The sequence below is a fragment of the Natator depressus genome, chromosome 2, assembly GCF_965152275.1.
Source record: "Natator depressus isolate rNatDep1 chromosome 2, rNatDep2.hap1, whole genome shotgun sequence".
In the NCBI taxonomy this organism is placed as follows: Eukaryota; Metazoa; Chordata; order Testudines; family Cheloniidae; genus Natator; species Natator depressus.
In genome coordinates, this window is record NC_134235.1 from 248,333,831 (window position 1) to 248,349,756 (window position 15,926).

The following is a 15,926-nucleotide window of genomic DNA, read 5'->3' on the forward strand; positions in this document are numbered from 1 at the left end:
ACTTCATCAGATGCATTCTGTTGTCTGAGTAAGAACTGCAGGTACATCAGCAGGTTTCTCCACCCACCCTTAAATTAGCACAGTATTGCTAATCCTATTCTTGTTGTTTTACTGTTTATATTATGGTAGTACACAAATACCACAATCAGATTGGAACCCCATGGTGCTGGACATTGTATAAATACAAATTAAAATAAAACTATGATTATGTTTTTAAAATTCAGCTTTATATATCCTGTATTATGTTAGACATTGTTTGATATTATAGTTTGTTATAATATAAAAAAATTGGAGTTATGATTTATAGGTGTGAGCTTTTATAATTGTACGTTTGTGGTGTACTTGCAGGTCAGAGGTATTTTGTTAACTGCTCACATTTATTTTTCATTTTTTTTCATGTTTTAGTTTTATTTTTATCTCTGTGTCTTACATGCTTCTCAGCCTACATGTTGTTTTGATTATCAATAATTTTATATTTAAAAAGTGATACAAGGCCGTCTCTTCCTTCAAAGATGTGGATTGAGATATAGAAGGGAATGTACTCTCAAAACCCATCTATGATCTCAAAATAGTATCTTCTTGGCATGGTGATCCAAAATTTAGAGACTTAATGTGTTGCTATGATTCCTGTCTATGACATGATGATTATCAGTCAACCCTCTTTTCTCACATTTTCGCTTTGTAGTTTTTTTAAAGTCACTTTGCAGACCTTTTAACCTCACTGAGGGTTGAAATTTTCTCTACATAAATTTCAGTGGCGGGTTGAAATTTTCCCCATATAAACTAGTTTAGCAGTTAAGTAAATTTAGGAGAAATTGCCTATGCCTGCATGTGCTTTGCTTTTCAGAAACTTTTAGTTGCTTGCTTTATTTTTTTTTTATTTCTTTATTTTTATGTTGCTGAGTTTTATACATCTATTTTCTCACCTGCCGTATCCTAGGGGGCTTGGAGTACCAATAATACAGTGAGCCCACCTTCCTGGTCCCCAGACATTTCAGAAGGTCGGGACATTTTTAAATCCAGACAGCTTCCTGGCAGTGCCATTTGGAGCATCAAAGTGGTAAATAATTTGTATTTATATTCATGTATCCATTGCTATCTTTCTGCTATAGAGCCTACTAATGAAAACTATGTATAGATCAACTGAATTAATCTTCCATTTTATCACTGTTAACTTTGGCTTTTTAAGAAAACTGTTAAAGTCTGAAGCTTTTAAATTACAAAAATATAAATTTATTAAAGCATACATGGAATGTGATGGCATTGCATAACTTTTGAATTTTATATGGCAAGATAATTTGCATTACCAATTTTTAATGAACTGTGTTGTAGTACTTCACTATTTTTTGGCTATTGCTGTTAAATAGCTGTCAAGGAGTTACTTGAGTGAGAGAGAGAGTGAGTGTGTCTGTGTGTCCTGAAGACTGCTGGCAGTAAGGAGAGCCAGACTGAAAAGGACTGAGCTCTGGGCTGTTGCAAAGTGTGTTGCTGTGGAGGCATTTCAAAAGGCATTCACAGTGACATATGTTTAAACTTAGAAAAAAACTATTTGACTGTCTTAGAAGGAGCCAGGCTACTGTCCCACTGATAGCTACCATCAAAAAAAACATAAGGAAATTGAGGGCTTGTCTATACAGAGCAGCAATGCACACTTTAAGGGGGTGATTTCTAAAGCACACTAATGTGCGTTAATTGTAGAGTTGCTAGGTGTCCGGTTTTTGACCGGAACACCAGTTCAAAAAGGGACCCTGGCGGCTCTGGTCATCACTGCTGACCGGGCTATTAAAACTCCAGTTGGCGTGGGGCTGGCAGGCTCCCTACCCGGATCCTCATGACTCCTGGAAGAGGCAACATGTCCCTCAGCTCCTAGGCGCAGGGGCGGTCACGGGGGCTCTGCACACTGCCCCCACCCCAAGCGCTGGCTCCACAGCGCCATTGGCCAGGAACCGCAGCTCCTGGAAGCAGTGACACATCCCTTGGCTCCTAGGTGGAAGGGTCAGGTGGCTCTGCATGCTGCCTCACCCCAGAGCCCGCACCCCCAGCCAGAGTCCGCACCCCAACCCCCTGCCCCAGCCCTGAGCCCCCTCCCACACTCCAAACCCCTCAGCCCCAGGCCAGAGCCCCCTCCTGATCCCCAAACCCCTCATCCATGGCCTCACCCTAGAGCCAACACCTCCCAGCCAGAGACCTCCCGCACCGTGAACCCCTGCCCCAGACCTGAGCCCCTTCCACACTCCAAACCCCTCAGCCCCAGCCCCTACACCCCCAGCCACAGCTCTCACCCCCTCCCACATCTCAACCCTCTGCCCCAGTGTGGTGAAAATGAGCAAGTGAGTGAGGGTGGAGGAAGAGCAAGCAACAGAGGGAGGGGGTGGGGCCTTGGGGCAGGGCCTTAAGAAGGGGCGGGGCAGGTAGTGGGATAAGGGTGTTCAGTTTTGTGCGATTAGAAAGTTGGCAACCCTAATAATTGGCCAGTGTAGACCCTGCTGCTGTGCACTGAAAGTTCCCTAAAGTGTGCTTTAGCATAATGCTGTTTCAAACAGCACCACATTAAAGCACACTAGAGAACTTCTAGTGCACACCAGCAGAGTTTACATGGACCAGTTAACACACAACACATTGGCGTGCTTTGGAGATTACAACACCCCCACTCCTACCCCCAAAAAAATAAATAAAAGTGTATGTTGCTGCTCTGTGTAGACATGCCCTTACTGGGATTATTACAACACTAAAAAAAGAGAGAGAGAAAAAACTTAATGAAAAAATATAAAACCATAAGTAGGTTGCTGTTGATTTCAATTGATTTATTTTCATCTCACTTTAATTATCATGCTAATTTGCTTTATTTTAATTTGATACTATCTTAGCTATTTCTGCTTGAAACATTAATTTTCAGCATAATGTCCAGCATTAACAGTGATACAGGTTTGTGCTATTTCTGTCACATTGTTAGACTTGTGAAAATAAAAATACTGATGTGCAATCTAAAACACGCAATGTTAGGAATTTGTCCGAGCATTTTACTTCTAAAGAAAGTGAATCTTCTATGCAGTGTGTATATATTTTACACTCTATACAGAGAGGGGGAGAAATTAAACATTTCACTTGGCTACTCAAAGAAACTTTGGCCATCAACACCTCCTTCCTTATTCTTATTTCTAAAATGCTGTATGATTGCATTGCCTGACAGTGCACAGTTACTTTAATTTATATTTCCAATAATATTGTTAGTAGTGGAATATTTGGATTCTACCTTGCAATAACTATCACCACAGATTTCTATACCAGGGGTTCTCAATCTTTTTCTTTCTGAGGCCCTCACAACATGCTATAAAACTCCACAGCCCACTTGTGCCGCAACAACGGTCTCTCTGCGTATAAAAGTCAAGGTCAGCGTTAGGAGGTAGCAAGCAGGGCAACTGCCTTCGGCCCCACACCACAGGGGACCCCATGAAGCTAAGTTGCTCAGGCTTCAGCTTCAGCCCTGGGTGGCAGGGCTCAGAGCACTGGGCTTCGACTTTCTGCCGTGGACCCCAGCAAGTCTAATGTCGGCTCTGCTTGGAGGACCCTCTGAAACCTGCTTGCGTCCCCCCGGGGGGCCCTGAACACCTGGTTGAGAACCACTATTCTATATCTTCTATAAAAATAGGGGATGGTATATCTGAAAATACTATTGGCCCTATTGAGGCGATAATGTTACCTTAAATCCATGGAACTCTTATTAATATTAACGGAAGCTGTTCACATGAGTCTAGAGCAGTGATCACCAACCAGTTAATCACGATTGACTGGTCAATCGTGATCTCCAGTGGTGTAGCAGTGCTGCTGCTAAGGCAGGCTCCCTGCCTATCCTCGCCCCACATCACTCCCGGAAGTAGCCAGCACAGCCCTGGGTGAAGGGCAGGGGTCTTCCTATGTGCCCTGCTCCTGCCTGCAAGCACCACCCCTGCAGCTCCCATTGGCCGGGACCAGGGAGCTGTGGCCAATGGGATCTGCGGGGGCAGTGCTCGCAGAGAAGGGCAGCGCGCGGAGCCATGTCCATTTCCCCCCTCTCCTCACTGCAGGGGCCTGTTGGCCCCTTCCAGGAATGACGTGAGGCCAGTGTAGGCAGGGAGCCTGCCTTAGCTGGCAGCAGCCACTCTGCACCACAGACCGGGAGCTGCCAGAGGTAAGTGCTGCCTTGCGGGAGGCCACATCCCAACCCTGAGCCCCCTCCCAGAGCCAGCACCCCATGCCCCCTCCTACACCCCAAGTCCCAGCCCTGACCCCCTTCCAGAACCAGCACTCTGTACCCCCTCCTTCGCCCTGACCCTCCTCCCAGAGCCAGACCCCCTGCCCCAGCCCTGACCTCCCCCTCCCAGAGCCAGCACCCTGTACCCCTTCCTCTACCCTAACACTCTGCCACAGCCCAGAGCCCCCCCTGCACCCAAACTCCCTCCCAGAGCTTGCACACTCGCCCCCTCCTGCACCCCAATCCCCTGCCCCAGGCTCAGCCCAGAGCCTCTTCCCGCACTGTGAACCCTCCAGCCCAGAGCCATACCCCCTCCCGAACTCCAAACCCCTACCCTTGCCTGATGAAAGTGAATGAGGGTGGGAGAAAGAGAGGGGGATGGAGTGAGTGGGGCAGGGCGTTGGGGAAGGGGTGGGATAGATCCCGGGTTGCCCTTAAATTCAAAAGGTGATCTTGGGTGTAAAAAGGTTGGAGATCACTAGTCTAGAGCAGCGGTTCTCAAACTGTGGGTCGGGACCCCAAAATGGGTCGCATCTCCATTTTTATGGGGTTGTCAGGGCTAGCATTAGACTTGCTGGGATCCAGGGCTGACGCTGAAACACAAGTTCCACCCCCTTTAGGGGTGGTAGGGCTCAGGCTCTGGCCCCCTCTCCTGTCACCCAGGGTGGTAGGGTTGGGCTTTACCCCACCCCGCACCCGGGGTCATGTAGTAATTTTGTTGTCCGAAGGGGGTCACGGTGCAATGAAGTTTGAGAACTCCTGATCTAGAGCATCTTCTATTGACATTAAGGAGAGTACCATAGTTCAAAGGCAGTACGTGCCTTTTATTGAGTGAATTGTTTTGTCTTGGTATTTTTGGCATCTTAAAATAGTTTGGAGCAAGCATTCAGATAGAGATTGTAGACTTGTAGATATTTTGTGGACAGCAAAATTAAGTTAGAGTAGAGTAGCTGTTAACATAGATTTCTTAAAATGCATTTAAAACAAGGACAAATGCTATGTATCTAGTAGTAGAAAAGCATAGTAGGAAATCTGCTGTGTTGAATATGTACCTTAACTTTCATTGTATAAGAACAGAAGAAAAGGTCTAAGGTATGTGTAATCTGTTCAGATCTGATCTGAAAAATATCAGCCACAATTCTATAGAGACATAGCAAATAATAATGTTTTCCTCTTTTGGAAGTGATCAGTGAGTTTTCTGTGTTTTCTTTTGCTTTGTTTTATTTTGTTTTTCTAGTTCAGTGTGAAATAAAAAATCTTATTAATGAAAGCCAAATTAATTAACAATAATAATGTCAGGTAATTAACATTGAAAAAGTATGAAATTTACTCCTCGCCCTTCCCCCACCCCACCCCCAATTCACTGTATTTAAATTCACCTCATCAGTTAAGGGATCCCAACTCAGCACTGTCAAAGCGTCTACAGATTAAGCAAGTGTGGGAAAAAGAACAAACCACTAGCAATAAGTGTAAATATTACAAATAAAAATATTTTAGTATTATAAATAATACTTTCTTTAGGGTATTAAACAAATTAAACACTGAAATCTTGATCTTGTTCCGACTGAATCAGTGGGAGTTTAGTCACTGACCTCTGTGGGAGCAGGATCAAGCCCTAACAACTTTTAATGTCTGTGTGACTATTTACAGCAAAGAAGTGTAGCTACTGTATAACCAGTAAAGTGCCCACGCAACAGTCCGAACACACCTGGCTGTGTCTGAGCTGCATGTTCTTAAAGAATCGAACAAGAGGTAGGGTTTAGCTGGAGTACTAGGCAAGAAGGAGAAAATGTATTTCAATATTACCAGCTGTGCCTGTAGTAAAAATTAGTGTGTGACAGGTTTTAAGTACTTTTGTTGAAGGCAATCCTTTTTATAATGGTTGAAGACCACAGACAGAGGAAAAGGTTTTAGTCTGAAGTTAAAGGTATTCTACTACAATTTATGCAGTGATTTAATAATGGTGGTCTGGCTTGCCTATATCCACTTGAAACCACAGTTCTTCTTATTTATAATTACAAGGAAGTGTCCCTACACTAAAAGAGATCTGGGTTGTATATAAATTGCTCTTGTATATTAAATAGGGCCGTGGATCAGGATTCGCAGGGAAGCGGAGACCACGTGGTGCGGGTCTTTCAGGAAGAGGTGGCAGAGGTAGATCAAAACTGAAGAATGGGATTGGGGCTGTTGTCACTCCAGGGGTAAGAACATATCTTTTTAATCATATGTGTAGTTTGGTGTGTAACTTCATTATTACAGCTCTCATTTTTTTTAGAGAAATTTTGTATCTAAACAAAATAAGCAATGAGAAATAGTTTTGATAACATTCTAGTTTTCATTAAATGTAATTATATATTTTAGTTAAAAATGGGGACTAACCTGTAGCTAATGGATCCAGAACAATTTTACATCATCTACATTCCCTTTTAAAAGGACATGGTTGAGCATCATTCTTGCCACTTCCACACATGGAGGTGACACTAATTAAGGGAGCTTTCCACTTGGCCCAGTAGACGTGGGGAAAACAAGACCTATACTGGATTATATCACCTTCTCTCAACCCTGTTATAATTCTCCTGAGGGTACTCCAAGGGTATTGGGGGTCTGTGATGAAGAGCTGTCCATGGAAAGCTCTTCTTCTTAGGGCCCCAATTCAGCAAAGAACATAAGCACGTCTCACTTTAGTTGTGAGTTGTCCCATTGGCTTCCTGGAACTACTCATGTGCTTAAAGTTAGGCATGTGCTTACATACCTTGCTGAATAGGGGCGTAGCTGTTGATATCAACTTGAATATCCACAACTATCTTAATGCTACAAAGCACTAATTTACACTTATGGAAAAGCCTAATATTTTAATAGGAGTGCAGCCAATAGATTTTACAGAAATAATTACTAAACATTTATAAAATTCAGTAGAAAATATGGTTTCCTTTTTGTCTAATTCTGTAGGTTGGTCTACACCAGGGATCTCAAACTCAAGTGACCATGAGGGCCACATGAGGACTAGTACATTGGCCTGAGGGCTGCACCACTGAGCCCCCTCCCCCCCCCGCTTCCCCGCCTCTTCCCACCCCTTCCATGCCCCCATTCCAACCCCTTCCCTGAAATCCCCACCCCAACCCTGTCCCCTCCCTGCCCCTAGAGGGTGCAAGAGGGGTGCAGGGTGTGGCAGGGGGCTCAGGGCAGAGTGTCGGGGTGCAGGAGGGGTGTGGGGTATGGCAGGGGGCTCAGGGCAGGGGGTTGGGGTGCAGGAGGGGTGCAGCAGAGGGCTCAGGGCAGGGGGTTCGGCTGCAGGAGGGGTTCGGGGGGCGGGTCTGGCCCGACACGCACCAGGGGCAGGGCAGGCTGCCTGCCTGCCCTGCCCCTGCGCCGCTCCGGGAAGCGGCCGGGACCTGGGGGAGGGGGGCACAGGGGTCTGTATGTTGCCCTGGCCGCTCCTCCAGGTACCTCCCACGAAGCTCCCATTGGCTGGGAACAAGGAACCGTGGCGAATGGGAGCTTCGGGGGAGGTACCTGGAGGAGCGGCCAGGGCAACACACAGACCCCCTGTGCCCCACTCCTCCAGGTCCCGGCCGCTTCCCGGAGCGGTGCGGGGGCAAGGGAGGCAGGGAGCCTGCCCTGTCCCCGATATGCGCCGGGCCAGAGCCGCTCTAGATAAATGCTGGGGGGCCGCGGGGAGCTGGCGGGCCACAGAAAATAACACTGCAGGCCGCATGTTTGAGACCCCTGGTCTACACATAGAAAGGTGAACATTTGCTACTAAATTGTATAGAATTTTTCCATGAAGGCCTAAAGCTTTATTCTATGCCCATTGAAGTTAATGGCAGCCTTTCAGTTTACTTCAGTGAGCACCAGATTAGACTCTTAAAGAAGACAGATTTTGCACTGAGATGTGGCGGCTATACAGTGGTAGCAAGGGGGAAGGTAGCAGTGCAAAGGCACCAGCCATCTCCTGCACCTGGGGTCTTTTTTCCACGGATGGGACTTTATAGCATTAGGAGATCATACCCCTTCAACCACCTGATGCCCCAGCCACTGTGGAGGGATGAGTAGTTGGCAGCTCCATATAGTCAAACTTGCAGAGTTTCTTGGTTCCCACTGTACTGCATCGGCTACTTTTTCTGGAGAAGGGTACAATTAGCCAAGGATTTTAGGTCCTAAAATTTTGGATCACCTCAAAATTGTGATAGTTTGATCCTCCAAATTCTAAAGCTCAAATTCTGCCCTCTGGTGCACAGAAGTAGTTCCCATTAAGTTAGTAGGACTTGCCAGCAACACTTAACGAAAAATAATTATTCTTGTAGCTGTGCTGACATCAGTCAGCATTGCCTCAGAACGATGTTTGGACTGGTGAGCTGCTACATGGGTTAAAAATAGTGTTTAAGCAGAAATGGCATTGTCAACATGAGGTTTATGAGGAATGCACTTTAAAAAAATCCACATTTGTCAACTCAAGTGGCAGTGGGGAAGATGGGCAGGAAAAGAAAAGGATTCTTTTTCTCAAAGGGTTTTACAGAATCCTTTTGGAGAAGACTCCATAAGTACTATTCCTGAAGGAGATGACACTTAGCCACGCAAAATGTTTTCATCCCTAGGACTATGTACTTCATCTTCCAAACTCTCTCAGTCCCTATTGGCTCATAGCGCAAGAGTCCTGGTTGGATCATCTAAACTAGCAGTACATCATACATAGGGAGATTTGCCTAAAGTCAAAACAGTTTAGCTGTTCATTAATGTTTCCTCCACAGTCTTGAAAAATTATGATAATTATTTTGTTCAACCAAGAGGCAGGGGAACTACACACCTAATTCATGAATCCAGGCAAAATAGTGCTACTCTTAATCAAAGGAACCTAGTGTAGTAGACCCCCTTCATTCAAATAAAAAACAAAGGATTGGAATATCACCATTTTTAGCCCTCTCCTTCCCTATATTTTTTTTAAAAAGCTCTAATATCAGAAGTTGGTAATTCAAGCATTCTATTTAGTGCTATACCAGGTGTGACTGAACATAGAAAAAATGTAGTTAGAAATTATTGTTCAAGCTTATGCATTTGAGAAATCCAGTCATAGTATTATGAATTTGTCAGATGTTAGTTGTCTTTCATAGATCCTTGGTCACTCTGATATGGCACAGGAGGGTGACAAGTCTGTGTTGGATTTTAAATCAGAAAACAGTGAATTGTCTTGCTTTTCTGGGTTTATTTCCCAGGCATAATCTTCTAATAAAGGTTTGTTAGTATCTTTGGCTTATTTTGGAAGCCTGGTTTATGATTGTTTATTTATGTAACTAATTGTATCTCATTATTGAATCAGTATAAATATATGTAATGATGTAATTATGTGCAATTACAATGTAATATTGCATTTTTAAAATTCTTGCTGCATTTTGTGAAGACCATTTTATACATAACACATAGCTTTTTAAAGTCTGGCTCAGTTATTTGAAAATATTTTAATGAAATAACTGTGTCTTCAGGTCTAAATTATGGAAAAATTGTTTAAAATAAAGTGAAAACATTGAGTTACAGAAGCACAAAAACACATTTTAAAAATCCTAATATCTGTCTTCGGGCTTTGTGTGTGTTGCCTTCATATAATCTAGATGCTTAAATTGATTTTTGTTTTGGTTTTTTTGGTCTCTGTTTTGTGGGAGGAAATTTGCTTATTGGCTGTTGTCTAAATGTCTGTGCAAAGTTTTCAAACCAGAGTTAATTTTCACAGTCACAGTATAAAACCCTATAGAAACCCATGAATGGGAACAGCTGCACAACCTTAACTGCTATCCATCATTTCTTTAATACAACCGGAGTACTTATCTAAATCAAGTATAAAAAAAAAGTAATATATAATTTGCTTGAACTTCATTGTTCTTCAATTATGGGTATATACTATACCTTTAATATTAAAATGTGCTATTAAATGGGCTTTGTTTATTAATGAGCAAGAATAACAGCAAATTTAGCATATTCAGATAAACCTCTGTTTAGCACAAAGTGCATTTCTCTCAACCTGTTCACTGCCTTCCCATTTCCCCCATGTGAATCCCAAGATGCATAAGAGTACTATCTGGAGGAACGGGGAAGAGAGACTGCTGCAGAAACATTTGACATCTTTCTTTGTGGTGAGCAAAAGTTAAGCAGAAGGGACCCTCCACATGATGAAAAAAATGGTACAATGTGGCCACCAGTGTGTAACTTCTGGCAAATGTGGATTTTACTGGTGATTACTTTGTATTAATAAACATTTGCACGGTTTCCTGATGAATACCCAGAAATATAGATCTTGAAACCAGCAAATGTTTTTTTTACAGTTTATGATAGTCTGTATATATTTATATTCTGAAATACTGTACTACTTGTTCAGTTCCAGAAGGACAGTAGTAAACAAGAGTGAAAAGTTTGTATCTTCAGCTATGAAAATATATTCATATGATGTTGTTTTTTGTAGATCACAACCATGGATGTTTCATCTAACAAAGATGAGGAAGAAAACTCGATGCATAATACAGTTGTACTATTTTCTAGCAGTGACAAGTTCACTTTACATCAGGTTGGGATACCACTTACTCTGATGGTTGTAATGAAAAAGGAATAAATGTCTTTGTTATGAGTTGAATTATCCAATATATGGGTGGGGTTTTACTTTAGAGCAGCTGCATAGTGTTGGATGTTAGTGTATTTGCCCATCTTTGAAAACTGTTCTTTCTGTTGTTCTAGGATATGTGTGTAGTTTGCGGGAGTTTTGGCCAGGGTGCAGAGGGCAGGTTGCTTGCATGCTCTCAGTGTGGTCAGTGTTACCATCCCTACTGTGTCAGTATTAAGGTAAGTACATTGTTACATTAAAATTATTTGACAATATTGTTTGCATATTGTACTTGAATAGCACCTCATTGCTTCCAGTTTTGTCATAATTAGGAGAGTGATTATCTTGTTAAATATTCTTCAGCTAATGTGACCATTATTTGTATGCAACTTGTGAAAAACTTTAATTAAATGTCATTTTATAGTATGCACTGCCTCAAGAGAAATTAACCTTTTTTCTAATTTCACAATCATAAATAGCACTTATTAATCTAGCAGTTGGTTAAAATAACATGTTAAAATATAAGCTTAAAATCTTAACATGAGCAGAATTTTTTTAAGGAAGAAATTATAGTGCAACTTCATTTGCTAGGGTGTCAGGTTTAGTTGATTCAATTTGTCTGTTGGCTGTCAGAATTGACAGCAACTGGAGTAGTTAATACATTTCAGATTCATTAGTCTAGGAGAGAATGTGAGAAAATTAAATTTGAATGGTATGAGATGACTTAGCAAGCACATAATAAGCTATTTACTGCAGCATATAAACTGTCTGTTGCTCATTATATAAGTGCAGTTATGTAAAATGTGGGTATTTTTTAAGATACCACTGGGTTTTACTTTGCTTTTACATGTGCTTTATGAAATGTTGTGTGCATTTTTCATGAGAATGTAATTTGGTTCTGCATTCAGATGATACTCTTAAATTATATTTTAAATAACTTCAAATGGATGATTTGGTTCTACTCACTAAAACCCCAGTGTTAGGCCTCGCAAAGAATTTGGAATGAAACAGGATTTTTTAATGAGTTCCATCTTGGCTTTGCTACAGGCAAACGTATTGTTGCACTTCCCCATGAGCAGCCTGGGAAAGAGCTTGTGACTCCCCTGTTGCTCCAAGGGAGTAAACTGCCCTGGGTAGAGACCCCAGTACAGCATATGTTCCTTGACATGCTGCCGAGCTACACAGGCTGTCACACTGTGGTGTCAGAACCTACACTCCAGCCAGTCCCTTCCCATTCTGCTACTTTCCCCACCCACCTGCACAAGTAGGGGATATATAGCAGCTTTGCAAAGCTTGCTTCCCTTCCTGTGTTGCTACCAGTGATGCAGATAATCAGCACAGGTGCAGCATCTCTTTACACCTCTACCTAGCCAGATCAGCAGTGGACCCAATGTTTACTATATTGAAATAAATGTATACAACATTTAAAGCCTCTACAGTTGTTTGGGAATAAGTTGCACACTGCCTTCCTATCTGCAGATTACTAAGGTGGTGCTCAGTAAAGGATGGAGGTGCCTGGAGTGCACAGTGTGTGAAGCCTGCGGGAAAGCTACAGATCCAGGAAGACTGCTTCTCTGTGATGACTGTGACATCAGCTACCACACTTACTGCCTAGATCCCCCACTGCAGACAGTTCCCAAAGGAGGCTGGAAGTGCAAATGGTGTGTTTGGTTCTGGTGTCAGAAATGTTTACTGTTGTTCCTTTTTCATTTCAATGTATTTAAAACTAGTATTGAAATATTTCAGCTAAGTATTTCCAATGTCAGTTTAACCATAATTTCTCTTTTAATTCAAGTAATGTTTGAGGGCAGGCATATATTGAACAAAAACACCTACCAGATTTCTTATTTGATCAGCCACAATTTAATGTGGAAATCATTGTCTTCCATTAATACTGTGTATTGTGCCAAGGGTGCTGCAAGTGCAAACAATCTTACTTTGAACCCAAGACAATAAAGACATTCTTGTTTGTGTTTTGCAGGTGTGTTTGGTGCAGACACTGCGGAGCAACTTCTCCTGGTCTAAGAAGTGAATGGCAAAACAATTACACACAGTGTGCTCCTTGTGCAAGTTTATCTAACTGCCCAGTCTGCTTTCGCAACTATAGGGAAGAAGAGCTCATTCTTCAGTGTAGGCAATGTGATAGGTAAGAGTTTCTAACATTTTGTGAAATTATTTTCTATGAGTCACATTTTACGCTAATGATGTAACATGGTACGGATGGGAGGAAGGGTTGTCCTGTGGTGAAGCCAGCTGAAGTGGGACTCAGAATTTATTAATTCATTTTCCAGTTTTGCCACAGATTTCCTGTGCGAGTCTGGGTAAATTACAAAATTTCTCTGTATCTTGGTTCGCTATCTTTAAAAGTGGTATTTGCTTACCTCACAGGGTTGTTATGAGTATAAATCTATAAGTACTTGACAGAGTATCATATAAATAGATAAGAACAAAATAGACCATCACATATACAGGCAAAGCAATGCTAAAAAGTGTCTGAACACAAATATAGTTTTCCTTCTTATTAAGGGTGATAGATAATGTAAGGGAGTGTTTACAGTATTTAAACACATGTACAGGAAAAAGCATACATAGAGAACATGGATCATCATTGTTTCTTCCTAAAATAATCAAACTATATAAATATTTTCTTTATTTATTATTACCTCAAAAACCATATACTGATATTTGGGTCTCTTAAATGTTAGCCATTTCCTTTAAATTGTATTCCCCCTCCCCAATTTAATTTCTAGATGGATGCATGCAATCTGTCAGAATTTAAACACAGAAGAGGAAGTGGAAAGCATAGCTGATATTGGTTTTGACTGTACCATGTGTAGGCCGTACATACCACCAACAAATGGTAAGAGGACTTTTGAAACCGATGACTTGGCAGCTGTGCACAATGCAATACAGTAGGTTTGGGAATGTTTTTATGGTTCTGTGCTATGGTTGGTAAAGTCCTCGATCATTGCAGAACGGAGGCTTTCCAATTATTAGAGGCTAGTTCTTTAGCACCCCATAGTGACTGACTGTAGGAGCGCCATTGCAGCATCAGGAGAGATTTAGCAGATTGTCAGCGGTTGAGTTATGTGATATAGAGGGGGAATATGACCAGTTTGTTGAAGATGGGTTGGGTTAATATCCATAAACCTTATGTGAGCCGGAGATCTGTTTCAAATCATGGTGTTGGGAAGATGAAACACAGCTCAACTTCCCAGCTGTCAGCTGGGAAAAAAGAATTCCGATTCCTTAAAGATATTTGCACAGGAATCTCGGCTTCCAGTTCCAGACAGGGCAAACCTCTCTGAACTTAACACTTTCAGGCCTTCTGAGGTAGCAGTAGTGGTATCCAGAGTGTACGTGACCTTTTCTCTATCTTAGACAATTACACACTGCTAATGCCAACACTTCCGCCCCCAGAACTTTGTAGCCAGTTCCTTCTTGACTACCATCGGTGAAAGAACTCTCTGCTGGAGTAGCATCCAAATCACTTAACAGCTGCAGCCATGCTCTCTCCCTATTACAGTATTGCCAACCTGAAGAGATAAAAAATCATGAGTTGGACTCCCTTAAGAGATCAAAAGTCATGAGTCCAATCCCCCAAAATCATGAGACTGTTCCAAAAATAATGATTGAAAAAAAATGAATTGGAGTACGGGGGGTTGTCTGTCATTTGATTTTTGAACCTCTCCCCGCACCCATCCCCTGTGTGCGTGAGCAAGTGAGACAATATTGTCAAACTTCAAGATCTCGAGTTTATTGGGAAAGTGATTTTGGTCTCTGCTGAAGGAGCTCTCACCTCCACGTCTGCCCATCCCCACCCCAGCAATTCATTCTGCTCCCCTCAGTCCAGACTGCACCCCATCAGTTCAGCTCTCCCGCAGTCAATTCCCCCTGTTCCTCAGTTCTGCCTCCCATCAGCTACCTCCCCCCCCCTTAGTTCTGCCCCCCAGCTTCACCTGTGCTTTTACTGGGGTTCTTCAGCCTCTTTTCCCAGGCCTCGGAGGGCTGCAGCGGGTCCCCTACTTCCCCTTCTAGGCAGAGAAGGAGCAATTCCTTCCTAGGCTGGGTGTTCCAGGTGTGGGGGAGGAGCAGAGGTGCCCTCCTGTCGCTCACAGGTGATGGGGGAGGAGGGAGTGGAGCTGCCCTGGGCTCTTTACATCCTTCCTTCCCCCTGCCGTCCTGTGAGAATGGCTTTGGGCTGCTGAGAGGATGGAGGAGAGCTCTGCCTGGAGCAACACTGATTGGTTATTCTGCCCCAGGAGGCTGATAAGTGAGTCAGAGAGCCAATCAGAGGGCTCATATTAGCTAGAGGACTATAGCTTCACGTCTTATCACAAGACTGGCTCCAGTCCCAGCCAGAATTATATCATGTGAAAAAATTGCACAAGTTGGCAACACTATTGTCTTATTACCCATCCTTTTATAGGACTGACTGACTGATTTCTGCTGCTGATGGTTCTTCTCTTCCTTTGTTGTTCTCCTTGACCACACTGCAGCCTTTGGCATTGTGAGAAACCATTCTGTCTTCTAGAACCACCCCATAATTGTGCAAGTGTGTCTGCTTCTCTCCTGCCATGGTTCTCCTATATATTGAACCATTTTTCATTTGTCCCTGGTGGCAGTAAAACCTCTGCCCTAGAGCTTGTCTTCACTGCTAAAAAACCTGTGATTTTATATCGGGATAACCGTCACATGTGAGCTATCCCAAGGTAAAAACACAGTGAAGACAAGGCACATCAATTTTACCATGAGATAAACTTGCCAAGGTTAGTCCTATATTTCCACCTGGAGTTGACCAGAAAGCATACCTCGCAGTAAAACTAAAGTGCCTTATCTTCACTCTGTTTTTATCTTGGGGTATCTCAAATGTGTTAGTTACCCCGAGGTAAAAAGTACCGGGTTCTTTTAGCAGTAAAGATAAGCCCTAAGACTGCTCTTCTGGAAGGTTAAATTTGCAACCTTCTGCTTTGTTCAGTCTAAGGCTACGTCTATACTGCAGAGTTTTGTCAGCAAAAGGCAGCTTTTGGACACAAAACAGTGGAGGTGCACACACTGCAATGCCACTTTTGGCAACAAAATTCTTCAGTTTTGGCAACAAAATAAAACCAC

General features: G+C 42.8%; 1 protein-coding gene across 2 annotated transcripts in view; it reads left to right on the plus strand.

Annotated features, from left to right (window-relative positions):
* KMT2C (lysine methyltransferase 2C) overlaps positions 1-15,926 on the plus strand; it is a 328,020-nt gene that overhangs the window by 224,781 nt on the left and 87,313 nt on the right. For both annotated transcript variants that reach the window (XM_074946303.1, XM_074946304.1), the window contains exons 14-20: positions 941-1,060; positions 6,316-6,432; positions 10,680-10,781; positions 10,949-11,053; positions 12,294-12,475; positions 12,796-12,960; positions 13,565-13,674. In XM_074946303.1, coding sequence (XP_074802404.1) covers positions 941-1,060; positions 6,316-6,432; positions 10,680-10,781; positions 10,949-11,053; positions 12,294-12,475; positions 12,796-12,960; positions 13,565-13,674 — 901 coding nt within the window. The remainder of the gene's footprint in view (positions 1-940; positions 1,061-6,315; positions 6,433-10,679; positions 10,782-10,948; positions 11,054-12,293; positions 12,476-12,795; positions 12,961-13,564; positions 13,675-15,926) is intronic.